Source organism: Bubalus kerabau, chromosome 3, assembly GCF_029407905.1.
Source record: "Bubalus kerabau isolate K-KA32 ecotype Philippines breed swamp buffalo chromosome 3, PCC_UOA_SB_1v2, whole genome shotgun sequence".
Classification (NCBI taxonomy): Eukaryota; Metazoa; Chordata; class Mammalia; order Artiodactyla; family Bovidae; genus Bubalus; species Bubalus kerabau.
The window spans coordinates 44,229,556-44,257,526 of NC_073626.1; the positions used below are offsets into that span (position 1 = coordinate 44,229,556).

General features: G+C 50.3%; 1 protein-coding gene across 2 annotated transcripts; it reads left to right on the top strand.

The window, feature by feature from the left end:
- Window positions 1-217: 217 nt before the first annotated feature.
- LOC129646036 (ubiquinol-cytochrome-c reductase complex assembly factor 2) lies at window positions 218-27,546 on the top strand. 2 transcript variants are annotated; one of them, XM_055571687.1, is made up of 4 exons: window positions 218-410; window positions 23,311-23,385; window positions 24,154-24,223; window positions 27,370-27,546. In XM_055571687.1, the coding sequence occupies exons 1-4, from the start codon at window positions 273-275 to the stop codon at window positions 27,495-27,497; spliced, it is 411 nt and encodes a 136-aa protein (XP_055427662.1). In that variant the 5' UTR covers window positions 218-272; the 3' UTR covers window positions 27,498-27,546. The 2 variants fall into 2 exon arrangements, with proteins under 2 accessions (XP_055427662.1, XP_055427661.1); XM_055571686.1 differs by lacking the exon at window positions 218-410 and adding an exon at window positions 22,789-22,977.
- Window positions 27,547-27,971: the final 425 nt, after the last annotated feature.

The window sequence follows — 27,971 nt, forward strand, 5'->3', positions numbered from 1 at the left end:
AAAGCTGTCCCTAGAATACTCCACGCCTGATTTGCCCCTGGGAGCTGGTCTAGTTCCTGGGACCTGGGCTAGTTCCTGGAGGAACACTGAATTAACTTGCAAAGGCAAGCGAGCGGCGGCCCTCCCCTCAGAGTGGCAAGCGCTCCGCCCAGCGGCGCATGCTCGCTCGTCCCTCCCGGCCCGCCTCTTCGGAAGCTAGCGACGCCTAGTACGCAAGCGCCGTCTGTGCGCGCCGACTCCTCCCTCAGGGGCGGAGTCAAGCGGGGCCTAACATGGCGGCCAGCCGCTACCGGAGGTTTCTTAAGCTGTGTGAGGAATGGCCAGTGGACGAGACCAAACGGGGCCGGGACTTGGGCGCTTATCTGCGGCAGCGGATAGCGCAGGCCTTTCGGGAGGGAGAGAACACCCAGGTGACCAGGCTGTGGGGCCCGCCTGCGGCGGGGAGGCGGTCGGGGCGACGGGACAGGAGGACGAGGCGGGGCGGGGCCACGAGCGGGCCGGCGGCGGGCCTGCGCATGCGCGCGCCTTTGCTGCCCGGGCGCACGTGCTCGGGAGCCCCCTAACGCCCCGAGGCCTCGCGGAGAGCGGGGACCCTGTCTTCTGCTGGGTGCTTTCACCCGGCTGCACTTTGCAGGCTCATAAAGAAGCTTTTTAAAATCCTGTAGCCTGGGACCGTTCGACCTTACTGAATCAAAATCTCTAGGGCTTCTGTTTTTAAACGCTCTCGATGACTCAGGGTGCAGCCAGGTTGTCCCACGGCACCAGCCTTAGGTGATGACAGTCATAGGCTTGTTGCTCCCCTGACACGATCCCAGTACCTCTGAGTGTTGTTCAGTGACTGAGCTGTTGTCCAAGGACCTCCGCAGGACGCCCGCTAAGTCTTGGTGTGCCCCCTGGGCCCCCCTAACCCGTGCGGCACGTTTGAGCCCTCACGCTCTGCCCCTGTGTGTGAGTAGTGGACCTGTGTTCTTGCTCTCCTCCAGGTCAGTGCTGCGGCTCTGGGATTTGTTCATTCACATAGCACGTGCTTATGGAGCACCAGTTATGTGCCAGGAACTGCCAGGTGCTGGGGAGACAGCAGTTAATTAGATGAGGTCCCACCCACTTGAAATTTGTTTACGTCCTAGTTCAGGACTCAGTAAGCAAGTAGACATACCTAGGACAGTCTAGATGAGTGCTGTGATGGGTATGAGATAGAGTACCATGGTAAAAGGGTAATTTTAGGTATGATAGATAAAGCTTTACTGAGGAGGTGAGACATAGATGAGGCCTAAGAGAAGACGATGAGCCTGAGCTCCTGGGTGCAGGGTGGTGCTGTTTATTGAGTTGAGGAAGAAGCAAGATAAGGAGCAGGTGGGGTGTGGGAAGAGCATCCTGAATTTGGTGTTCAACGTGTTTAACTTGAGATGCGAAGTGAATTTACTTCCAAGTGCAAATGTCAAGTTGACAGTGGGATATTTGAGCCTGGGGCTCAGGCAAGAGGTCAGATACATGAGATGTGATATGTATGTACACACATATTCTGAAGAAATGACTTTTTTGAAATTTGGCCACAACCTGTCAAAGCAGGAACGTTGCCTTTTTTGAACTTAGCCCAGCCCAGAGCCAAGCCAGCCTCCCTGATGGAACAAGAACAACGTGCCCAGGGCATCACAGGAACCAAGTGCTGACCGGGTGGTGGGCGTGGACTGGATGTCTGGTTCAGGGCTTCGGGAATGGGGCGAGGGTCCCACAACAATCAGGGCCTTCACACTTCCTACAGTGGTCTTCACTGGCCCAGAGTATAAGGATCTTGAAGGCAGGAGTCATAACTGTTCCCAGCTCTGCGAATCCCATAGTCTTTCTAGGGCTCTGCACCCTGTGTGTTTTCAGTGTGAGCTTCCCGAGAATAGAGACGGTGCTATTTTTATCTTTCTCCCCAGAGCGTCTAGCATAGTTCCTGGCACATAAAAGACACTCAGTAAATGAATGAATGGGTAAATAAATTATGATTATGGCTCATGAGACAAAAATCATTTGAATGTAGCTGCAGATGTAGCAGATCTAGATGGAGAGAAGTAGTGAAGAGCGAGATGGGAGTATTTCTGTGTCCTGAGAGGTGAGAATTAATTTGAGAGCTCACTCTGTGGGGAACTGCAGGAATGGCAGAAGAGGGACAGAACCTGGTCCTTATTACCAGGGAGGTTATGGTTGGGCAGGCACGTGACTAAACTCTGATGAAATTCGAGTGGTGAAACCAGCCAGCAGAGAAGCTGCCAGAGGTTAGAGCCTGGGAAGGTGAGATTCACCTACTTGACTGTTAGAGGAGCCAGAGAAAGAGGATTGAGCTTTCTCTTTTGGAGGTGTCATCCCTTGTCATCACTTAGGGAGACGGTTCTGAAGAGTAGAAGGCCCACACAGATTTGAGTCATGGCTGCAGATGGACTCACGGCTCGGTTGATGGTTCCCGAGCTGCTGATGAATGCGTCCCTGGTAGAGTGAACCGGTGCATCACGGTGGCAGCAGGCGCATTACTCAGGACCTCTGTCGTGGTCCCTCATCCTTCTGTCGCCTGAGAATGCTCCCAGGCTTAGTAGATCTTTGCGGTAATTTTGAAAAGGAGCAGTCCCTTGCTGGAATTGAGAACAGCGTTGAGTCACTCCCACTGACACCCCCGAATCATTTATAAAGACCTTGAGAAAGGTGGTTCATTAAACTGGCAGCCAGGAGCAGGCATTCGACCCAGTCAGCTGATCGTTGTGGATCTCCCCCTTGGTTTTGCCGATTGCCGGAAAAACAGGACCCGAGTGGGAGGCTCTCCTCTGGAAAGACAGGACCGGAGGGGGCAGCTCTCTTCTGTAGCGTGTATGTTCCCATAGAGGGGAGGGATAGGCAGGCCTGCTCGCAGCCTTGTTGCTCCCTGCATCTGAATGGTAGCGCTGAACGCGTGCGTGGCACACTTGTGTGCATGAGCTCATTTAGTCTAATCCTAGTGCGGCTGAGGTGAGGTCACCACTGCTGTTCTCACTTTGCAGACAAATGAAATCAGAAAAGTGACCTATTTGGAGTTCCCTGGGAGTTAAGCGGTGGGACAGGGAGCGTGGTCTCCTTTGTGCCTGATCTTCCCTTAGCTCCCATTCCTCCCAAGTTATTTCTTCTTGTTAGAAAGGAGTCTTGTTCCCTGAACTTCAAGCCCTCCCTTCCCCTCGTTTCCTGCTCAGAACCTCTTTGGCCCATGGACAGTTTGGGCAAAGAATGAAACACCTCTCAGTTTACCCACCTGCTTTTCTTTGGCCCAACCCCTGCCTCCCCAATGCACACGGGGAAAGACCATCCTCAGGTGGAACAGGAGCACAGAAAAGCCAGAGCCCCTAGAAAGCAAATTAATCCTTCAGACCCGAAAGTGAAGTCGCTCAGTCATGTCCTACTCTTAGCGACCCAATGGACTGCAGCCTACCAGGCTCCTCCATCCATGGGATTTTCCAGGCAAGAGTACTGGAGTGGGGTGCCATTGCCTTCTCCATCACAAAACCTAGCCAGGCCTAATACCATGGCCCCAGCCCTTGCCCTCCGCAATGGTTCACACCTGAAGCCAGAGCACAAAAATAGCTGCCTCCACTTATCCCCCAGCAGCTTGCCCTCTGGGGAATCTCATGGTCCACTCCACCCTCAGCTCACCAAGAGGGAGGGGTTGGTGGGAAGCGAGAACACTGCTTAACACCTCTTTCATCCTCCGTTCTATTGTGCAGTTTTTTAAAGTTAATGTTTATGGATTTTGCCTCCTTTCAATCCAGTTTCCTTAAGAGAGTGCATGTTCCCTGTAGCACCAAGAGATTAATAAAAGAATCACAACACAGGAGAAGGTGGCAAAACAACAGTAATTGTTGACTTAAGTACAGGGGAAGGCGCCAGCCCTTCTAATGAGTTCATTAGGTGCACAGGCGGCTTCCTGGCAGCGCCCACTTAACTAGAATGGGGCTCAGCTCGGAGGAGCCACCCAGGAAGGGGCTCACCCACCAGGGAGTTCTATTAAATACCCAAGTTGAAATAATAGCAGCCCCGTTTGAAAGGAGTTGAACTTTTGGGGGTTGGCAGTAATGTAGGAGATACATCCAGCTCCTCAGTGGGGGAACTGAAAGGTTTTCTCTCCTGTTTTCTCAGTCATCCAGTCAAGGCCTGGGTCTGTGGCTCAGCGTGGCGTCTGCTGGCAGGGGCCGCCATCCAGCGTCGCCCACCGTGTGGCTCCTCTGTAGTGACTGAGGCATGACCTGAGGGCGGATTGTACTATTTTTTAGTTGTAATATTGAGCCCACTGCAAAGCAGCCGTTGTGAAGAGAATCAGGCCTGAGGGAATGCAGATATCTCCGTCTCTTTTTCTCCCCTAGTTCTGGATGGAGCTGGGGGGAGTTTAGGTAGTGTTTAGACCAAGGCATGGTGGTTTTCTAGGCGTGTTCAGAGATGAAGGTGCTCCCACTGTCGATCTAGAGTGTCCACCGCTGTCAGCGGGGCCCCCTTAGAGATCTGAGGGTCTGCCTGTTGCCTCCTGGGCTAGTGCAGCTTGGTGAGGCTTTCACTCTTCTCTGATTGCCTGTGTCCCCCGGCACCGGACCCCAGCACCTGCTGCGGCCCAGCGAGGGCCTCTCCCCGCTGCCCCCTAAACTGGCCGTAATGTAGTCAGTGCTTTTTGTCAAGTGTAGTTGATTTGCAGTGCTGTTTGTTTCAGGTATATAGCCAAGGGATTCGGTTATACGTATGTATGTTCTTTTTCAGATTGCTTTCCCTTATGACTTATTACAAGATACTGAATATGGTTCCCTATGCTGTGTAGTCGTCCTTGTTCATCTGTTTTAGGTATAGTACTGTGTATCTGTTAATCCCAAACTAATTTGTCCCTCCCCTGCTTCCCCTTTGGTAACCATATGATTGTTTTCTATGTGGATGAGTCTGTTGTGTAAATAAGTTCATTTGTATCATTTTTTAGATTCCACAGATAAGTGATATTTGTCTTTCTGTGACTGACTTTACTTAGGGTGGTAATCTCTAAGTCCATCCATGATGCTGCAAATGGCAGTATTTCATTCTTTTTTTATAATATCGCATTGCATGTATGTACTGCATCTTCTCTATCCGTTCCTCTGTTGATGCAGTTAGGCTGCTTCCATGTCTTGGCTGCTGTGAACATGGGGTGCGTGTACCTTTTCTAATTAGAGTTCTAGTCGTTTCCAGATATATGCCTGGGAGTGGGATTGCTGAATCGTATGGCAGCTCTTTAGTTTTTTAGAAACTCTATACTTTTCTCCATAGTGGCTGAACCAGTTTACCTTCCCACCAGCAGTGAAGGAGGGCTCCCTTTTCTCCACCCTCTCTGGCATTTGTTGTTTGTAGGCTTTTTGATTGATTACCATTCTGACTCGTGTGAGGTAATCCCTTATTTTAGTTTTGATTTGCATTTCTCTTAATAATTAACGATGTTGAGCATCTTTTCATGTGCCTGTTGGCTGTCTGTATTACTTCTTTGGAGAAATGTCTGTTTAGTCTTTCGCCCATTTTTCAGTTGGATTGTGTGTTTTTTTGTTGTTGAGTTGTATGAGCTGTTCTATATATTTTAAAAATTAAGCCCTTGTCAGTTGCATTGTTTGAACATATTTTCTCCCAGTCCATAGGTTGTCTTTTCATTTTGTTATAGTTTCCTTTGCTTTGCAAAAGATTGTAAGTTTGATTAGGTCCTATTTATTTTTTCTTTTGCCTATGTCTGTTCTAGGAATTTTATAGTATCATGTCTTAGGTTTAACTTTTTAAGCCATTTTGAGTTTCTTGCTATGTGTGGTATGGGGAAGTAATCCAACGTCATTGATTTACAGGAGGCTGTGCAGCTTTCCCAACACCACTTGCTAAAGAGAGAATGTCTTTTCTCCATCCTGTATTGTTGCCTCCTTTGTAGAAGATTAATTGACCTGTGTATGGGTTTATTTCTGGGCTCTCTACTTTGTTCTACTGATGTATATGTCAGATTTTGTGCCAATACCATACTATTTTGATTACTGTAGCTTTGTGGTATAATTATCTGAAGGCAGGGAGGGTTATGCCTCCAGCTTTGTTCTTTTTCCCCAGGATTGCTTTGGCAATTCTGGGCCTTTTATGGTTAAAGATAAATTTTAGGATTATTCCAGTTTTGTGGAAAATATCATGAGTAATTCGATGGGGATTGCATTAAATCTGTAGATTGTTTTGGATAATATGGCCATTTTAACAATTTTAATTCTTCCAATGCAAGAGCATGGGATATATTTCCATTTCTTTGAATCATCTTCGGTTTCCTCTAACAGTGTTTTATAGTTCTCAGCGTGTAAGTCTTTCAGTTCCTTGGTCAGGTTTATTCCTAGGATGTTTTTTGTTTTTCTGATGAGATTTTAAAAGGATTTTTTTTTTTTTTTACTTTCTGATGTTTCGTTCCAAGTGTAGAGAAGCACAGTTGATTTCTGTACATTAAATCTTGTGTCCTGCTTTGTTGTTGTCATTTAGTCACTGAGTCATGTCTGACTCTTTTACAACCCCATGGACTAGCCTGCCAGGCTACCCTTCCATGGGATTTCCCAGGCAAAAATAATGGACTGGGTTGCCATTTCCTTCTTCAGGGGATCTTCCCAACCCAAGGATGAAACCCACAGCTCCTGCATTGGCAGATGGATTCTTCAGCACTGAGCTGCCTGGGAAGCGCTACCTTGTTAATTTCATCTATTTGCTCTAAAAGTTTTTGTGTTGAATCTTATGTTTTCTGTTTAGGGGATCATATCTTCTTCATACAGTGACAGTTTTACCTCTTCCTTCTAATTTGGATACCTTTTAGTTTTCTTGTCTGATTGCTGTGACTAGGACTTCCAATATCATGTTGAATAGAAGTGGTGGGACTGGGCATCCTTGTCTTGTTCCAGGTTTTAGTGGGAACGCTTTCAGCTTTTCACTGTTGAGTATTGGTTGTGGGTTTGTCATAAGTAAACTTTGATTATATTGAGATATGTTCCCTCTATACCTTCTTTGATAGGAGTTTTTAATCATGAGTGGACATTGAATTTTATCAAATGCTTTTTCTGCACCTATTGAGGTGATCATGGGATTTTTGTCTTTTGTTTATGGGGTGTATCACACTGATTTGCGTATGTTGAGCCATTCTTACTAACTTTGGATGAATACAACCTGATGATGGTGTACGATCCTTTTTATGTGTTATTGGATTTGGTTTGCTAGTGTTTTTTTTTTTAATTAACAGTTAATTTGTTTTTGGCTGCACCGGGTCTTTGTTGCTGTGCATGGGCTTTCTCTGGTTTTGGTGAGCAGGGAGTGCTCTCTGGTTGTAGCGTGTGGGCTTCTCACTGCGGTGGCTGTTCTTGTGAAGCACAGGCTCTAGAGCACATGAGCTTACACATTTGTGGCACGTGGGCTCAGTCGTCGCGGTACATGGACTCTAAAGCATGCGGCTTCAGTAGGCGTGGCACATAAGGTTAGTCGTCCCGCAGCGTGTGGGATCATCCCAGACCAGGGATTGAACCTGTGTCCCCTGCACTGGCAGGCAAATTCTCAACCACGAGACCACCAGAGAAGTCCTGCTGGTCTTCTGTTGAGAATTTTTACATCTATATTTATCAAAGATGTTGGCCTGTAGTTGTCTCTTTTGGTGGTGTCTTTGGTTTTAGTATCAGGGTGATGGTGGCTTCATAGAATGACTCTGGGAGTGTTCCCTCCTCCTCAGTGTCTTGGGAGAAGGATTTGAGAAGGAGCAGTGTAAGTTCTTCTGTGTGTGTTTGGTAGTATTCCCTAGTGAAGCCATCTGGCCCTGGACGTTTGTTTGCAGGGAGTTTTTTTTATATTACAGCTTCCATTTCACTTCTAGTGATCAGTCTGTTCAAATTATCTATTTCCTCTTGGGAACTCCCTGGTGGTCCAGTGGTTAGGACTCGGAGCTTTCACTGCCATGACCCAGGTCCAGTCCCTGGTCTGGAAACTAAGATTCCAGAAGCCACACGGCACAACCAGAAAACAAAACAAATGACCTGTTTCTTGATGCAGTTTTGGTGGGCTGTATGTTTCTAGAAACATCCATTTCTTCTAGATTATCCAATTTGTTGGCAGATAATTGTTCATGGTATCCTCTCACGGCTTCTTATATCTCTATGATGTCAGTTATTTCTCCTCTTTCATTTCTTATTTTCTTTGTTTGGGTCCCCTCTCTTTTCTTCTTGGTGAGCCTAGCCAGAGGTTTTCAGTCTCGTTTCTTCTGACTTTCGGTTTGCTTGTTCTCCTTTTTCTAATTCTTTTAACTGGTGTGTTGGATTATTTGATATTTTTCTTGGTTTTTGAGGAATGCCTTCATCGCTGTGAACTTTCCACCAAGAATTGCTTTTGCCGTGTCCCATAGGTTTTGTCTGGTTGCATTTTCATTGTCGTTTGTCTTAAGGTATGTTTTAATTTCCTCTTTGACTTTGTCATTGGCCCCTTGATTGTTCAGTACCCTGTTGTTTAGTCTCCATGTAATCTTTTTTTTCCTCCCGTTTCTCTTTCTATGGTTGATTTCTTGTTTCATGCTGTTATTGTCAGAAAAGATGCTTGGAATAATTTCTGTCCTCCTAAATTTGTTGAGATTGTTTTATGTCCTAGTAAGTCATCGATCCTAAAAAATATTCCACGTGCACTTGAATGTGTATTCTGATTTTTCAGATGTACTGTCCTGAAAATATCAATTAAGTCTGACTGTTCTCTTGTCTCATTTAGGATCTCTGTTGCCTTATTGATTTTCTGTTTGGAAGATCTGTCCGTTGATGTCAGTTAGCTCAGTTGCTCAGTAGTGTCCGTCCGACTCTTTGCAACTCCATGGACGCCAGGCCTCCCTGTCCATCACCAACTCACGGAGCTTGTTCAAACTCATGTGCATTGAGTTGGTGATGCCATCCAGCCATCTCATCCTCTGTCGTCCTCTTCTCCTCCTGCCCTCAATCCTTCCCAGCATCGGGGTCTTTTCCAGTGAGTCAGTTCTTCACATCAGGTGACCAAAGTATTGGAGCTTCAGCTTCAGCTTCCAGTGAGTATCCAGGGTTGATTTCCTTTAGGATTGACTGGTTGGATCTCCAAGGGACTTTCAAAGTCTTCTCCAACACCACAGTTCAAAAGCATCAGTTCTTCGGTGCTCAGCTTTCTTTATAGTCCAACTCTCACATCCATGCATGACTACTGGAAAAACCATAGTCAAAGCAGTAGCTTTGACTAGATGGACCTTTTTTGGCAGAGTAATGTCTCTGCTTTTTAATATGCTGTCTAGGTTGATCATAGCTTTTCTTCTGAGGAGCAAGTGTCTTTTAATTTTATGGCTTCAGTTACCATCTGAAGTGATTTGGGAGCCCAAAAACATAAAGTCTCTCACTGTTTCCATTATTTCCTCACCTATTTGCCATGAATTGATGGGACCAGATGCCATAATCTTCATTTTCTGAATGTTGAGTTTTAAACCAACTTTTTCACTCTCGTGTTTCACTTTCATCAAGAGGCTCTTTAGTTCTTCTTCACCTTCTGGCACAAGGGTGGTATCATCTGCATATCTGAGGTTATTGATATTTCTCCCAGCAATCTTGATTCCAGCTTCTGCTTCATCCAGCCCAGCATATCGAATAATATACTCTGCATATAAGTTAAATAAGCATGGTGACAATATCAGCCTTGATGTACTCCTTTCCCAATTTGGAACCAGTCTGTTGTTCCATGTCCAGTTCTAACTGTTGCTTCTCGACCTGCATACAGATTTCTCAGGAGGCAGGTCAGGTGGTCTGGTATTCCCATCTGTTGAAGAATTTTCTACAGTTTGTTGTGATCCACACAGTCAAAGGCTTTGGTGTAGCCAATAAGGCTGAAGTAGATTTTTTCTGGAACTCTCTTGCTCTTCGATGATCCAATAGATGTTGGCAATTTGATCTGTGGTTCCTCTGCCTTTTCTAAATCCAGCTTGAACATCTGGAAGTTTACAGTTCATGTACTGTTGAAGCCTGACTTGAAGAATTTTGAGCATTACTTTGCTAGTGTGTGAGATGAGTGCAATTGTGCAGTAGTTTGAGCCTTCTTTGGCATTGCCTTTCTTTGGGATTGGAATGAAAACTGATCTTTTCCAGTCCTGTGGCCACTGCTGAGTTTTCCAAATTTGCTGGCATATTGAATGCAGCACTTTCACAGCATCATCTTTTAGGATTTGAAAGAGCTGAACTGGAATTCCATCATCTCCACTAGCTTTGTTCATAGTGATGCTTCCTAAGGCCCACTTGACTTCACATTCCAGGATATCTGGCTCCGGGTGAATGATCACACCATCGTGATTATCTGGGTCATGAAGATCTTTTTTGTGCAGTTCTTCTGTGTATTCTTGCCACTTCTTCTTAATATCTTCTGCTTCTGTTAGATCCATACCATTTCTGTCCTTTATTGTACCCATCTTTGCATGAAATGTTCCCTTGGTATCTCTAATTTTCTTGAAGAGATCTCTAGTCTTCCCCATTCTATTGTTTTCCTCTATTTCTTTGCATTGATCACTGAGGAAGGCTTTCTTATCTCTTCTTGCTATTCTTTGGAACTCTGCATTCAAATGGGTATATCTTTCCTTTTCTCCTTTGCCTTTCACTTCTCTTCTTTTCTCAGCTATTTGTAAATCCTCCTCAGACAACCATTTTGCCTTTCTGCATTTCTTTTTCTTGAGAATGGTCTTGATCACTGCCTCCTGTACAATGTTACAAAGCTCTGTCCATAGTTCTTCAGGCACTCTGTCTATCAGATCTAATCCATTGAATCTATTTCTCACTTCTACTGTATAATCATAAGGGATTTGATTTAGGTCATACCTGAATGGTCTAGTGGTTTCCCCTACTTTCTTCAATTTAAGTCTGAATTTTGCAATAAGAAGTTCATGATCTGAGCTGCAGTCAGCTCCTGGCCTTGTTTTTGCTGACTGTATAGAGCTTCTCCATCTTTGGCTGCAAAGAATATAATCAGTCTGACTTCAGTATTGACCATCTGGTGATGTCCATGTGTAGAGTCTTCTCTTGTGAGGGTTTACTATGACCAGTGTGTTCTTTTGGCAAAACTCTGTTAGCCTTTGCCGTGCTTCGTTTTGTACTCCCAAGGCCAAATTTGCCTGTTACTCCAGGTATCTCTTGACTTCCTACTTTTGCATTCCAGTCCCCTATAATGAAAAGGACATCGTTTTTGGGTGTTAGTTCTAGAAGGTCTTGTAGGTCTTATAGAACTGTTCAACTTCAGTTTCTTCAGCATTACTGGTTGATGTCAGAGGGGTGTTAAAATCTCTTGTTAGTATTGTATTCCCATCAGTTTCTCCCTTTATGTCTGATAGAATGTGTTTTATTTATTTAGGTGCTCCTGTATTGGGTTCATATATATTAGTAAGTGTATCTTCTTCTTGTATCGATCCTTTTTTCGTTATATAGTGTCCCTCTGTGTCTTTCTTTATGGCCTTTGTTTTAAAGTCTATTTTGTCTGATAGGATACTATGATCCCCACTTTCTTGTCATTTCTGTTTGCATGAAATCGTTTTTCCATTCTCTCACTTTCAGTCTGTGGTGATCCTTTGCCCTACAGTGGGTGTTTAACATGTTGTAGGCTCTTGTTTTATTATCCAGTCTGCCATTCTTTGTCTTTTGATCAGAGCATTTAGTCCATTGACATTTAAGGTAATTATCAATAGGTATGTGTTTATTGCCATTCTAAACCTCGTTTTCCTTTCTTTGTTCCTTTCTTTTAGTTTTTCCTTTTATGGTTTGATGGTACCTGTTTGCTTTAGACCAGTAGTCGTATAAGCTCAAACGCATTAAAAACAAAAAATCCACACTTTCTTATTCTACTCTCCCAAGTAAGAATGATGTGATTTTAATGTCCTGTTTTACATTTTCATGTTTATCCTTTTGTTGTTCATTGTGGTTATAATTGCTTTCACAAATTTTTTTTTCTGTTTTTTTTCATGTATGTTTTGGTTTATTTAAGTGATCTACAATCCTTTCATATATTTGCTTCTTCTATTGTGATTTTCCCTTTCCTCTAGGTTCTTGCTTCTCTTCTATTCAGAGAAGACCTTTCAGTACTCTTTTCAGGATAGGTCTAAGTATTGTGTATTCTTTTAGTTTTTGCTTGTCTGAGAGATCCATTCTCTCTCCTTCTATTTTAAATAATGATCTTGCTGGGTAGAGTACCTTAGGTTGCAGGTTTCTGCCTTTCAGGACTTTGACTGTATCTTGCTGCTCCCTCTGGCCTGCAGAATTTCTACAGAGAAATCAGCTGATGCTCATGGGGGTTCCCTTGTAACTTTTTTGTTTTTCTCTTGCTGCCTTAAAGAGTTCTCTTTTTATCTTTAACTTTTGCCATTTTAATTATGGTACTTCTTGGTGTAGGTCTGTTTGGGTTCATCTTGTTTGGAACCCTCTGTTCTTCCTGTACTTCGATATATGTTTCCTTCTTCAGGTTTGGCAAGTTTTTAGCCATAATTTCTTTAACGTTCTTCTTCTGAAATCCTTATGCATAGATTGGCACGCTTTGTATCCCATAAGCTTTATATGTTTGCTTTCATTTTTTTTTTCCATTTGTCTTTCTGCCATTCTAACTGATTTCCGTTATTTTGCCTTGTTAACTAAAAAGATGTACAATGTGAGAGTTGCCAGTTGTGTTTCATTTGGGGCAAAATGAGGACTGCTGGGGGATGGCGCCTCAGAGAGCTCCAAGAGACTGCTGCAAAGAGGTGGTGGGGAAGGTCAGTATATAAGATTTTGGTGAAGAGGGGGTTCAGTGCAATTAAGTGCTTACTTTACAAAAGGTTTTCTGCTGGTCAGGAGGAGCTGATGTCACCATGAAGGGAGTTAGTGCTTTTCTAGATATGAAGAGATGCAAGGGTTGGGATTGTGAAATCAGTTCCTGCAAACACCTTACTGTCTAGAGACCCGCTCCACCAGTTGCCCTGGAGCACAGAGTGCCCCCCTGTCCACCCTGAACTCCCCTCAGGGCGTGTGGAAGGCCAGCGGCTGCAGCAGCGCGGGGTTCCGCCTCCACAGAGGCGGGCGGCAAAGGCCCGTGTTGCTGTTCAGTCGCTAGCAAATGCTCTTGGCAAATGCCAGTTTGTAGTTGACAGTCTTCCAGATCACTTATTCATTCTTCTGCATTACTTGGTTGGCTGTTTATTGCCTTTAGCTTAGTTTTCATCGGCAGTTGAGCTCTCTGATTTTGAGCGCCTCTTCTTTATGTTTGTTTCTGTTCAGTCCCTCAGTCGTGTCTGACTCTTTGTGACCCCGTAAGCTGCAGCAGCCAGGCCTCCCTGTCCTTCACCATCTCCCAGAGCTTGCTCAAACTCATGTCCATTGAGTCAGTGATACCATCCAACCATCTCATCCTCTGTTTCCCCCTTCTCCGCCTTCCTTTAATCTTTCCCAGCATCAGGGTCTTTTCCAGTGAGTCGGCTCTTCGCATCGGGTGGCCAGAGTATTGCAACTTCAGTTTCAGCATAAATCCTTCCAATAAATATTCAGGGTTGATCTCCTTTAGGACTGACTGATTTGATCTCCTTGCTGTCCATAGGACTCTCAAGAGTCTTCTCCAGCACCACAGTTCAAAAGCTTCAATTCTTCAGCACTCAACTTTCTTTATAGTCCAACTCTAACATCCGTACATGACTACTGGAAAAACCATGGCTTTGATTAGATGGACCTTTGTCGGCAGAGTGATGTCTCTGCTTTTTAATGTGCTGTCAAGGTTTGTCATAGTTGCTCTTCCAAGCAGCAAGCGTCTTTTAATTTTGTGGCTGCAGTCCCTGCCCACAGTGATTTCGGAGCCCAAGGAAATAAAATCTGCCACTGTCTCTGTTGCAGGAAGGGGCACCGCTTCCAGGGCCCCAAGTGGGCTCTTGTCTGACACTCAGAAATGAACTGTCCGAGGAGACACACGAGCTGACAAAGCAAGAGACTTTATTGGGAAGCAGTGCCCGGGTGGAGAGCAGTGGGGTGAGGGGACCCAGGGGAACAGCTCTGCCATGTGGCTCACAGTCTCCAGTTTTATGGTGATGGGATTAATTTCCGGGTTGTCTTTAGCCGATCATTCTGACTCAGAGTCCTTCCTGGTGGTGCACACCTTGTTCAGCCAAGATGGATGCCAGCGAGAAGGATTCTGGAAGGTGGTTGGGCACGGGGTGTCCCTTTTTGACCTTTCCCAAACTTTCCCTGTTGGTGGTGGCTTATTAGTTCCGTGCTCCTTACCAGGGCCTCGTGTCGTAAACCTGTGGTGCCTGGCCAGGGCGGGCAGCTTGGGCCAGGGCGCTTTCCCTAACATTTCTTTTTCCCCACCTGTTTGCCATGAAGACTGGACGCCATAATCTTAGTTTTTGAATGTTGAGTTTTAAACCAGCTTTTTCACTCTCCTCTTTCCCCCTCATCGAGGCTTTTTAGTTCCTCTTCACTTTCTGCCATTGGAGTGGTATCACCTGCTCATCTAACACCGTGCGTTAGTCGCTCAGTCGTGTCTGATTCTTTGTGACCCCATGGACTGTAGCCTGCTAGGCTCCTCTGTCCAAGTGGTTCTCCAGGCAGGAATACCGGAGTGGGTTGCCATTTTATCTGAGGTGAGTTCCTTGTTACAGTCACCTGCATTTCTGTTGATCGCCTTTCTTAATTCCTTCACCGTTTCTTTACCTTTCTTTTGAACCCAGGATCTGGTAGACTGGAGAGGTGTGTTTCATTGTTTGTTCTTTTAGGGGATTTCTCTTGTTCTTATCATTGAGAAAGGTTCCTCTGCTTTTTTATTTTATTACATTACTGTGACTCTGAATCTAGGGAAAACGGTTATCTACTATGATCATGAGCAGCTGTTTTTAAATGGGAACACCCTGTGTAGCCTGTTTGAGTCGAATGTGTTTGGTGTGAGGGCTGTTTTTGTTAAGAATGCCTGCCGTGCCCGCTCGCAGTGTGCTGGCCCATGCCCCCTGATGGCAGCGTGGCTGACGTGGTGACCACAGCCTGCCCTGGATGCTGGGCAGGGCCTCCTCTTTGCTTTGTGCTTGTTACAGCCCTGTTAGGGGCAGGGTCTAACTCCCAGTTGTTGCAGTGGAAGCCCCAAATCCAGTTGCAAGCTGTGGTTTGAGGTCGGTGGGACTGGCATGCTCCCACTGGCAAAGGAGCTGCTGTGTGCTCCTCCCCAGGAGTTGTCTCCCTGGACACGTGTTCTGTGACATTTCCTGCCACCTGCTTTGCGTGCTCTCAGAGTACACTGTTGTTGGCACTGCCCTCGGCCCCACCTCTGCTGTGGGAATACCAGTAATCAGCTCAGATTTCAGCCCCGCTTCCCTGTATGTGTGCCCACAGCGTTTGTTATTGCTGGCACCAGACCTGCCCCAGCTAGGGGAGCGCCAGTAATCAGCTCAGGTGTCCCCTGGATGCTGCTGCCGGCATAAATTTGCTGGTCGCTCAGCCTCCAGGAATCGGCTCAGATTTCAGCCCCGCCTCCACGTGTGGGCAATCCACTGGCACTTGCACACTCCCAGAGCTCAGAGGGGCAGAGCCGTGCCCACTGGGACACCCTGAGAACAAGGTTGCTGTGGCGAGCTCGTCCCGTCCCCCCACCCCCACGTTGAAGGGGTGGCTTCTATGGCAGACCTAGGCTCTGTCCTGACGTGCACCCCCCGCCCCGCAATTGCAGCTCAGACCACACTGCAGGCCCTTTGGGCTGCCTCTGCACAGCCCAGGCAAGCCCTCTGAAGGCCCAATGCCAGCCCCAGCCATTCTCCACGCCAGCAGGCGTGTGTCCCGGGTGGCTGGGAAGTGCAGCAAGGGCGCCCCTGCTGTCTTGCTTGTCTCCCTCTTCCTGCCTTCCACAGGCTGGTGCTGCACTCTCCTCTGAGGCTCCCTGTCTTCCAGTGGGCCTCCCAGTCAGTGAAGGGGCTTCCCAAGATGAGGGAACCTTTTTGCTTTGAAATGAAAGCTTCCTCCTGTCCTGATGCCTTTTATTTTTATTTTTTCATCCCATTCAGTTATGTGGTGATTGTTCTTACAGCTTTGGTTATACGAGCTCTTCTGCCAGTGTTCAGTGGGTATTCTGTGAACTTGTTCCACATGGAGATATTTTTGATGTATTTGTGGGAAGAGATGAGCTCAACATCCTTCTATTCCGCCATCTTGATCTCTGCCCCCAGTGGGTATTTTTTTGCCTGTGCTGAGTCTTTGTTGACACTCAGGATTGTCTCCAGTTGCAGTGCATGGCCTCCTCGTTGCAGTGTCTTCTCTTTGCACTGAGCATGGGCTCTAGGGCATGTTGGGGTGTGGTGCGTGGGCTGGGGGGTATGGCGCGTGGGCTGGGGGTGTGGCGCCTGGGCTGGGGGTGTGGCGCGTGGTCTTCAGGATTTGTGGTGTGTTAGCTCAGGGGTTGTGGCATGAGGTCTTCAGGGGTTGTGACCCATGGTCTTCGGGAGTTGTGGCGTGTGGGCTCAGGGGTTGTGGCACATTGGCTCGGGGGTTGTGGTGTGTGGTCTTCAGGGGTTGTGGTGCGTGGTCTTCAGGAGTTGTGGCGTGTCAGCTTGGGGGTTGTGGCGCGTGGGCTCGTGGGTTGCATGTGGTCTTTTCAGGGGTTGTGGCGCATGGACTCGGGGTTGTGGCGCGTGGGCTCGGGGGTTGCGTGTGGTCTTTTCAGGGGTTGTGGCACGTGGGCTCGGGGGTTGTGGCATGTGGGCTCGTGGGTTGCACGTGGTCTTTTCGGGGGTTGTGGCGCGTGGGCTCGTGGGTTGCACGTGGTCTTTTCAGGGGTTGTGGCGCGTGGGCTCAGGGGGTTGTGGCGTGTGGGCTCGTGGGTTGCGCGTGGTCTTTTTGGGGGTTGTGGCACGTGGGCTCGGGGTTTGTGGCGCATGGGCTCGGGGGTTGTGGCACGTGGGCTTGGGGGGTTGTGGCGCGTGGGCTCGGGGGTTGCGTGTGGTCTTTTCGGGGGGTTGTGGCGCGTGGTCTCGGGGGTTGTGGCGCGTGGTCTCGGGGGTTGTGGCGCGTGGGCTCGGGGTTTGTGGCGCGTGGGCTCGGGGTTTGTGGCGCGTGGGCTCGGGGGGTTGTGGCGCGTGGGCTCGGGGGTTGTGGCGCGTGGGCTCGGGGTTTGTGGCGCGTGGGCTCGGGGGTTGTGGCACGTGGGCTCGGGGGTTGTGGCGCGTGGGCTCGGGGGTTGCGCGTGGTCTTTTCGGGGGGTTGTGGCGTGTGGGCTCGGGGGTTGTGGCACATTGGCTCGGGGGTTGTGGTGTGTGGTCTTCAGGGGTTGTGGTGCGTGGTCTTCAGGAGTTGTGGCGTGTCAGTTGGGGGTTGTGGCACGTGGTCTTCAGGGGTGGTGGCGCATTGGCTTGGGGGTTGTGTGTGGTCTTCAGGGGTTGTGGCGCGTGGGCTCGGGGGTTGTGGCATGTGGGCTCGTGGGTTGCACGTGGTCTTTTCGGGGTTGTGGCGCGTGGGCTCGGGGTTGTGGCGCGTGGGCTCGTGGGTTGTGGCGCGTGGGCTTGTGGGTTGCATGTGGTCTTTTCAGGGGTTGTGGCGCATGGACTCGGGGTTGTGGCGTGTGGGCTCGGGGGTTGCGTGTGGTCTTTTCAGGGGTTGTGGCGCGTGGGCTCGTGGGTTGTGGCGCGTGGGCTCGTGGGTTGCACGTGGTCTTTTCAGGGGGTGTGGCGCGTGGGCTCAGGGGGTTGTGGCGCGTGGGCTCATGGGTTGTGCGTGGTCTTTTTGGGGGTTGTGGCACGTGGGCTCAGGGTTTGTGGCGCATGGGCTCGGGGGTTGTGGCACGTGGGCTCGGGGGGTTGTGGTGTGTGGGCTCGGGGGTTGCGTGTGGTCTTTTCAGGGGTTGTGGCGCGTGGGCTCGTGGGTTGTGGCGCATGGGCTCGTGGGTTGCACATGGTCTTTTCGGGGTTGTGGCGCGTGGGCTCGTGGGTTGTGGCGCGTGAGCTCGTGGGTTGCATGTGGTCTTTTCAGGGGTTGTGGCACATGGACTCGGGGTTGTGGCGTGTGGGCTCGGGGGTTACGTGTGGTCTTTTCAGGGGTGTGGCGCGTGGGCTCGTGGGTTGTGGCGCGTGGGCTCGTGGGTTGCACGTGGTCTTTTCAGGGGGTGTGGCGTGTGGGCTCAGGGGGTTGTGGCGCGTGGGCTCGTGGGTTGTGCGTGGTCTTTTTGGGGGTTGTGGCGCGTGGGCTCAGGGTTTGGCGCATGGGCTCGGGGGTTGTGGCACGTGGGCTCGGGGTTGTGGCGCGTGGGCTCGTGGGTTGTGGCGCGTGGGCTCGTGGGTTGCATGTGGTCTTTTCAGGGGTTGTGGCGCATGGACTCGGGGTTGTGGCGTGTGGGCTCGTGGGTTGCACGTGGTCTTTTTGGGGGTTGTGGCGCATGGGCTCAGGGTTTGTGGCGCATGGGCTCGGGGGTTGTGGCACTTGGGCTTGGGGGGTTGTGGCGCGTGGGCTCGGGGGTTGCGCGTGGTATTTTCAGGGGTTGTGGCACGTGGGCTCGGGGGTTGTGGCATGTGGGCTCGTGGGTTGCACGTGGTCTTTTCGGGGGTTGTGGCGCGTGGGCTCGGGGTTGTGGCGCGTGGGCTCAGGGGTTGTGGCGCGTGGGCTCGTGGGTTGCACGTGGTCTTTTCAGGGGGTGTGGCGCGTGGGCTTGGGACTTGTGGCGCTTGATCTTCAGGGGTTATGGCGTGTGGGCTCAGGGGTTGCGACTCTCAGGCTGTGGAGCACAGGCTCACCAGTGTGGCAAACAGGCTCAGTCGCTCTCTGGCATGTGGGATCATCCCAGATCAGAGATCTAACCTGTGTCTCTTGCATTGGCAGGTGGAAGAGCCACCAGAGAAGCCCCCTCAGTGGTTCTTAACCTTTGAGAACCTAGTGCCCTGTGGATGAAAGCACAGACACAGGGCTTGTTAGGCATCTGGTGGCTTCCCAGGCCTTGGAGCCACTTAAGCCCCTAGACCATCCTTGTCCCCCTGGTTTTTCAAGCCTCTTCCTCCCAGTCCCCCGATCCCCATTCCCGAGTCCGGCTCTGAAGTCTGCTCTTCACAGTGAGCGCCTCGGACTCTATCACTCTGAGCTGTCACTGCAGTGGAACCCAGACCTCCCCTGCCACTCCTGCCGCGGGAACCAGGCCTCGTCACTAGCTTCTGCCTCTGATCTCCTGGAACTCTGGCACTCAGTTACACTCTCTCCTGGTCATTTTTTATTTTTATTGTGTGTGTATCTTGTCTCAGCTTGATCTTCAGCTTCTCTGGAGCTGAGGCTGGGTCTTTATGTCCCCTGGCAGCCGCCTAGCAGAGCACTCTACATAGTAGGTGCTCAAGAGAGATTTTTACTTGAACTCAAGGGAAAAGACTCCCATAACAGAATGAACTCAGTTCAGAAGTTCATTACCAAGTCATGGAAACCTTTTCTCATAGATCCTCCTGGACCGAATCCAGCCCTACCTTAATTAGCAAAGCAATCTGCAGCGCCCTTTCCCAAAAGTGCTTGTGCGCCCTTGTGCGACGAGCACAGGGGCCTGTACCAACTGCTGTCACCGCCCGAAACTCAATTTTGAAAATCGAAATCAGTGCCTGCGGCAACAATGTAGATTTGTATGTATAAAAGTTTAATATGGTAAAGAGAAATTTACTGACGACTGAGCAGGGGAAATGCAAAAGGAGCGAAAATAGAGCCATAAAGGACACTTTGTCAGTTGAACATCTATTTTATTCACATTTAGGGAGCAGAGCTGAATTTTTCACAATATCCCTTGCTGCCTTTTTCAAACCCAGTGCTGCTATTAGTCCTAAAATGTCCGTAATCTCATTAGGTGTGAATGCAAAATCAGGTAATTTAAAGCTTGTATATGAGAATGTTTCTTAAAGTGCACAGTACACTTCATCAGGGAAAACTGTTTCAGAATTCAGTGTTTGTGCTGGAATCTGTGAATAAAGTGTAGGATGTAGGTATGTGGTAAGGCTTCTGGAATTAGAGAATTGTTTCTACCGATGTACTTTTAAGTAGTAAATAAGACTTATTTTGTAATTGCTGAGCTTTGGTTGGATGTGACTAGAACCCCAGAATTGGCCATGGTTCCATCTCTGCTTAGGCGGTAATAACTGGCCAGAAACTGCCATACCTCAGCTCCCATCACCTCCACTGAGCCACCTTTATGGCCTTGTATAGACACCTTCTGACCTCAAATGGGAAATTGAGTGACAAGTTCATTTTTTGGTGGTTGGTCATTTAGAGGTGATTGTCAGATTATTCAGTGAGCTCCAGACATTACGGAAAGTGTCTGGGAGACTCTCTCTTTAATACTGAAAGGCTTTTGAAAGGTTGAGGGAACCCAGAGGGTCGCCTTGCTGTTTGAGCAGCGCACTGCAGGGTGACCCCTTCCTCTCTCTGTCCCTCCCCTCTGCTCGCCTGCTCTTCCAGAGGTGGGAAGCGCTGGGCAGCAAGGGGACCCCCTGCCCTCCCCCCAGGGTACAGAGGAGGTGGCTGAGCAGGCCTCCAGCCCCCGACACCATCGCACTCAGAGGAGGGGCAGGCGGGGACTCCTGGCAGGACCCTGAGGGCGAGGGTCTGGTGGGAGCTCAGACTGGGGAGGACGCAGCGCACCGGCGGTCTTTGCGCGGCGGGGAGCCAGGTGGGGTGCTGGCCAGAGTCACACTGTGAGAGGTGGGTTAGGACAGTGGTCAGTGGTGCAGGAGCGAAAGGTCAGGACACAGGGCCTGCAGGTGGGGGGCAGGTGCTGCAGGCGGCCACTCGCCTGGCAGACACAGGGTCGGTGTGTGATCTCCGCGGGGGTGACCGTGGAGCACTTGGGGCCCACTGAGAGCCATCAGAGTCAGGACTGGAGGATCGACTAGGGCCGGAGCGAAGCTTCGGTAGTCACTTCCGCCTCCAGCCACACCCCGCAGTCACACCAGCAGCACTGATCTACTGCTGTCCCCTCAGCGTGGGCACGAGCCGGCCCCGTGCCTGGAGAGCAGCCGTCCCGTGGGGACTACTGCCTGCCCCCGCCAGGGTCCTAGGTGGGTCTTCCTGGCTCCGCTAGTGGCGTCGGGGTGCCCTCCACACGCCCTCACTCCGCTGTCGCGGGGCTCATCCTGAAGTCTTCTCTTTCGCCTGGTAGGTAGTGCAGTGAAGGCCTGTGTCTACTGTAACTGTTGACTGCTAATAGAATCCACCTTCGTTAGCGTCCCAGGCCCTGAATTCAGAGCAGTCCAGGTGTTACCTCACTTCTCCTCACATCACCCTCAGATCTTTTCTTCTAAAAGAAAGGTTAATTTGGCCAGTATGCTTCAAAAATGTCAATACAGGAAAGACAAAGAAAGGCTGAGGTGTCCTGGCTGCAAGAGAAAGAAATGTGGCAGGTAGTGCTGGAGGCGAGCCTGGGCCTAAAGTACTTTTTTCCTACAAGGATTTTTACTGAGACAGTTGACAGAGTTGGAATATGGACGCTGGGATAGATAGAAGTATTGTGTCGGTGTTAAACGTCCTGAATTTGCTCATGGATCTGTGGTTATATGAGAGAATGTCGTCATTCTCAGGAAATTAAGTGTCAGGAGAGAGAGGATTTGCCTGATACCCCAGAGCTCCTAAGTGATGGGATCCAGACATGGTGGTTTGACCCGCTGCTGCCCACAGCCATGGCCGCCTGCTCCAGCCTGGGCCAGGCACACCGGAGTTCTCGTCAGTTTAGAAGTGAACACATCCATCCAGTTGCCTTGTGACAGTCTACATAGTCGTCGCTAGAAGTCTGGCTGCTGTTACCCTTTTTCCTTTTGCGCCTTCTGTTCATCTGTCGTCTGGTTAGCTCTTAGTGTTGCACGCCCTGCCAAAGACAGAACGTTCAAAATGCTCTTCCCGCAAAGTGCACGCTGCAGATTCTTTTCCAGCCGGACTTTCTCTGAAAGCACTGCCTCGGGGAATCAGAACTCAGCCACCGGCCTCCTGTTTTTCCATCCGTTCTTTCTTTTCAGCCCTTTAACCCCGATCCATTCAAACAGTGCCTTTGGTCACTATTCAGCGAACACTGGCTGCCTCCTCAGCCCCTCAGCTCTTCTCTTCTGACGTGGCTGCCTGGGCGTTGCGCTGATAGGTGGCCTGAACCGGGGACTGGCGCGAGCAGAACTCAGTGGCAGATTGTCTCTTCTGTCTGCTGTAAAGTGGGGACACTACCTGACGCGCACACGGAGGCAGAAGCAGAGCCGCCTTTCTAAAACACTTAACTGCTGGCTTATTCATGTTCTTTCTTCTTCGAGAAAGGATTTCAGTTGGAAAAATCCATCATTTGAATTCTGGGAGAAAACATTGAAGAGAAAGTTTCATTCTGGGGAGCTTTCAGAATTCTTGGCAGAATAATATGAGGAGCTGTAGCTAAATACTGGCAAAGGCAGAAGGAAGGGAAAACTAGGAAGAGGCGTGCCAGGGGAAAACCCGCGTCTCCTCCGTGTGTCTCCCTTCTTCCCTGGAATTCCCAGGGGCGCCGCCGTCCTCCGTCTGCAAGGCATCCTGCGAGCGGGGCCCTGCCCTTCCCCACAGCAGCTGACTGACTCGCACTCTCGGTTCTCCTCAGTTCACCTGTCTCATCCTAAAACAAATTCAGCAGCTCCCTCCTCACCACAGATGAAAGTTCAGATGATTTTTTTTTTTTTTTGGGCCTTTCATAAGAGAATCTGTATTGTGAAGGCTTAACTCACAAAGCTCTCTTTTTCGTTCCCGAGCACGCTCAGGCCCACAGCCAGGCAGCCCGCCTTGAGGCAGCCCGCCCTGAGGTGGTCCGCTCTGAGGTGACCCGCTCTGAGGCATGGGCCACCCCTGCCTCCTGCCTGTGCACAGCGCCCCTCCACCAGGAAGGCCCGCTCCACCGGGAAGGCCTGCTCCACCCTCCCCAACGCCCGTGCCTTCTGCAGAACCCTGCTTAGCCCCACGTCCGCCACCTGCTGACCACGCGGGAACTCGCCTCCTCTGCCTTCTTGCGGTCCGCACTGCACTCTGCGCTCCTGCCCACGTTGGATTTTACTGCAGTGCCTCCCACCTCGGTGGCTTGCTGATTCACACATCACGGGTGCCCCACAATGTTGATTTGCCGATTGAGTTTTTCGGCAGGTTGGGGGGTTGCTGAGGTGGAATCATTATTCCAAAAGGGAGATTTCTAACAGCAGGACCTGTGGCAGAGAAGCCAGCGCACAGCTGCAGGCCTGCTTCCTGGGAAGGCCTGACTTAGGTGGGGTCCTTCCTCAAGGTACAGGGTGCAGGCCGGGGTGCGGGCAGGGCCCGTTTGCTCACTCTCTCGGGGTTCTTTGTGTTTCAGGTTGCAGAGCCTGAGGCCTGTGATGAGATGTACGAGAGCTTGGCACGGCTCCATTCAAACTACTACAAACACAAGGTGAGTGGCCACAGGCTTCTCTGTCCCCAGCCCTCTGAGGAGACAGCCAGTAAGGGCGAGGGAAATCCGATTACATGATGTTTTGTGTAGAATTGTGGTTTTGCTTCTTTCGAATGTAACCGGTAATTTCAACCAAGCCAACTAAGGCACTTGTTAGAGGCTTTTAGGTCACCTAAACGAAAGCTGTTTGTAATTTTTAAGAAAAGCCACGTTTTGTATGCCAGGGGGTGCTTCTGGGCGTGTCTGACAGCTGTTGGGTCTCACACAGATTTGCCCACCCTCCTGCCACACTGGTGGCAAAGCTGAGGTGACCGGAAGTCCTGTCGGAAAACGCTGGGCCGCTCCTCAGCCCTAACGCGTCTGCTGTCAAATTCCACTGTGTTTCTTCCCCAGTCTTGAAAAATGTGCTAACTCCACAAATACACATGGCCTAGTCTGCATGAAAAGGGGATTTCTCCTAAATCCTCGTGACCCAAAGTATGGTCTGGGAGCAGCAGCATGGCACTGCCCGGGGGCTGGTTAGAGACACGGACCCAGCCCCTCCCAACCCGGCCTGGGTCTCCAGAGGCCCAGGCGCCTGCTCGCCTCAGAGCCGCCGCTCCGGACGGCGCTGGTGTGGCCTCCAGGTGGCGCTGCTCCCCTCCCTCTGGCCTCTGGACACCCAGGGCCTGTGAACTGCCCTTGAGAGCTCGCCTCTCTCCACGATGTGGGCCCTGGGTGTGCCATGGAACTAATCTCTCCCCACTTCCTCTCTGCCCCTGTGACCAGTACCCTCGCCCCAGAGACACAAGCTTCAGCGGCCTGTCCCTGGAAGAGTACAAGCTGATCCTGTCCACAGGTATGGGAAGCGCAGCTGCCGCTGTTTCTGGTTGGTTTGCAAATGGGTTTTTGAGTGGCCACGGGGAATCATCTAATAAGACAGCTTCGCTTGATGGAAAGTCTTGTGGAATAGCCCACAGGAAATTCTGAAGCTACAGGGCTCATGTTTTTTGGTCATAGAATATGGAGAAGGTCAAAGGCGTTATTTAAAAGAAGCAAATTTATCTTCAGAGCTTTTAAATTCAAGACTGGGCAGCAGGGAACAGGGGAATATGTATTTGCCAAATGGAAGTAGTTGAAATCAGGATGGAAGGAAAATTTTATTTTTATGGTCCTAAGAGGGCTTTATAAACAATGAGGGTTTTAATTAAAACAAAAAGCCATTCAGTGGACGTGTATGGAGACATGGGCTGTGGGTTAGATATGGGTTTAACTAGGTTTGTTTTGGAGTCCTTGACAGACCCTGATTAACAAGAAAGGAAATACCCTGCCTTGCCCAGCCCCTCCTTCTTCCCCATCTCCATTGTCACTGGAGGGGCACGTGGCGGGTGGTGGCAGGGGGAGCCTGGGTTGAAACAGGCAGGTTCTGGAAAATTACTATTTTTATTGCCAAGGACGCCGCATATAAAAATAGGCTAACCTTTTCTGGGAGGGCATGGCCCTGAAACATTTGCCTTCTGGTACTCGAGAAATTTCTGTTTCCTATTTCTCTGGTATCCTTCAGCCACTAAGGTTTGAGGATTTAGGCTTCCAGAAAACTCTTAGGCTTCTGAACAGATTAAAACCTGGTGGTGTCATCTGCCATTGTGTGTTGACCCTGATCCTATTTTTATTACAGTACTCTCTGAAAAACTGGGGTAAAGATACTTTAGCCAGGCAGAATTACTTTATTGGCAATTTTATGTATATCCAAGTGAATACACCCCCATGTCCCCAGGCCCATGTAATTACAAGCTTGGATGCACAGTGTTATTGTGAGGACCCCAAAGAGTTTAAGCAAAATTTGAACTTGAAATCAGAACAGAAAGGAGCTCTAGAGGCTCAGCCTCTGCCCTTTGTTAACCCTCGGGATGCTGGGTTGGGGGAAACAGGGACGCCAAGAGTGGGAGACGCGAGGCCTCCCCCGCTGGCTGTGCTGCAGCTGTTCTGGGACGGCGGGGAGCTCAGCCTTAGGAAACTGGCTGATGACGAGCTTTCACAGCAAGCCTCATGTTTTTGTTGTGACTCTGGAATCAGGTGACCGACTGTCTCCTCTGGCAGGGCAGGAGAGCGCCTTGTGCTGTCCGTAGTGAGGGTCTGAGGGTCTGGCAACGCCGAAACGTGGCCGCCACGTCGCTCCCGAGTATGCCCGCCCTGGTGTGGGGTCCCGGAGTCTCTGAAGGAGCATCAGGGCCTGTTGGGACAGGGAGCCCACGGCATCCCGTTGTGTGCCCCACGAGGCAGCCTGGACTTCTGGAAAAGTCGGGGTAGGATGCTGGGCTTGTGGCTGGGGCACAGTGCAGGTCCTAATTTAGTCGAGAGTCCACTGACAATAATTGTAATAATGTAAGTTACCTTTTTGTTCAGAACAGCTATTCTTTTTTCTCCATAAGTTTCATTAAGAGATGGAAATCCAGGCTATGAAAATTAATGTGAAAATCTAAATTTAAAATATAAGTAAAATTAGGTATCGTAGAACTTTAGCCCTGGAGGGACTTTAGACCAGTGGTTCTCGACTAGGACGTGATTTTGCCTTGCAGGGAAACTCTGGCAGCGTCTGGAGACCATGTTAGTTGTCAGGCTTGGCAGGAAGGGGCAGTTCGCTACTGCCGTCCGGTGGGTCAAGGCTGAGATGCTGCCACAGTGCCAGGTCTGCCCTGCAACGAAGAGCCACCTGGCCCTAAACCTCGCTGGTGCTAAGACAGAAACCCTGCCCTGGTTGCTTAGGGGTGGGGAGGAGGGGTGGATGTGTTTTTAAGTGAAGGCCCCACTGGCTCCTGCTGCCTTCACGTCTGTGAAGATGGCTACCTTTTCTTGAATGTGGGCCAGGTGCCAAGTACATCACCTCCATTATTTCCTTTAAAGGTCACAACCTTTGGGGCTTCCCTGGTGGCTCAGCTGGTAAAGAATCCACCTGCAATGCGGGAGACCTGGGTTTGATCCCTGGGTTGAGAGGATCCCCTGGAGAAGGCAACAGCTACCCACTCCAGTATTCTGGCCTGGAGAATTCCACAGACTGTATATGGGGTCACAAAGAGTCGGACCCAACTGAGCAATTTTTCACTTTCACTGGTAGCTCAATGGTAAAGAATCCTCCTGTCAATGCAGAAGCAATGCAGGAGACACGGGTTCAATCCCTGATCTTGGAAAATGCTCCGTGCCTCAGAGCAAGTAAGCCCGTGAGCCACAACTGAGCCTGTGCTCCAGAGCCCGTGAGCCCGAGGGCCAGTGCCCTGCTACAAGACAAGCCCCCAGTGGGAAGCCTGCCGACGGCAACCAGAGACAAGGCCGCACAGCGGCGAAGCCCCAGCACAGTCAGAAATCAGTAAAATTATTACAAAAGACAGCTCCCAACTTTGGAGGAAGGTGTTTATGTCTCCACTTCACAGATGAGGAACCTGATTGCTTGAGGGGCCCAGTGCGGAAGTGGTGGGTGGGGACGGGGGCCCAGGCCCGGCGCCCTCCTGGAGTCGAGCGTGTCCGCTCATCTCCGTGGTGTGGGTGGACGTAAGTGCCTGGGTTCAGACCCCAGCTCTGCCGCTTCCTGCCGTGGAGCCTGCTCAGGTTCCCTTACCCACTCTGCCTCAAGTCCCCACAGCTGTACAACGGAGACAGTCCCTGTGGCTCAGGTCGAGTTTTGTGACGAGCCTCAGGGTGCACGGGTTGCAAAGCTGACACAGCAGTGTTGTGTCCTGGCTCAGGTGGGGCAGAGCGGGCCCTGCTTGGATGCTGCATGGGGACCATGTGAGCAGAGGCCGCTGTCAGGGCGCGGTCTCGGCACACCAGTGCTCATCCACACTCGCGGTATTTGTCTGTTACCCTGCTTGGCTCGCTTCTCAGAAGTTGGGGCTGTGCACATCCTTTTTTCTGTGAAAAGAGGCATGTCTGTATGGTGAAAGCCCTTAACGCCAGCCTGTGTAATGATTTTACACTTCACCTTTTTTTTGTTGTCTTCTCCTTTTGCAGATACGTTGGATGAGTTTAAGGAGATGAATAAAGGCACGTGGAAGAAGCTGCAGGAGAAGTTCGCCCCCGGGAGCCCCGAGGGGAAGCACACAGCCTGGGCGCGGGCCCTGCCGCGCCCGCGCACCTAAGCGTGGGGTCTGTATGTTGCCACCGTCAATAAACGCCCTGATTTCCCCATCCTCGTGGTTCGGGAGTCTCGTCTGGCCTTCACAGAAAGGAAGCCTTTGTTTCTCTAAAGAAAGCTGCGGCCTGAGAAGGGATGCACGTTGAGCATCCGCCCACCCGCCGGTCAGGCTCGGCGTCCCTGGGACAGGAAGTGCGGGTCTGCATCTGGGCCCGAGAGGGGAAGGTGACAGGGCCTCTGGGCAAGGTGCTTCCTGTGTGGCCACGGGGCCCCCACCTGCCAGCGGGGGTCTGCCTGGCTCCTGGCAAGGTCTCGGGCTCCCTTTTGTTGTAGGCACTCCTGGGGGAGAGCCAAACATAGCGGCAAGCACCGAAGAAGCCATCCTGTCCCGCTGCCAACAGAAAGCGGCAGCGCTGCGTGGCAGAGGGCTGCGGAAAGCCTGCTCGGCCCTCCGCCCTGACCTCGTGGAGCAGCCGCG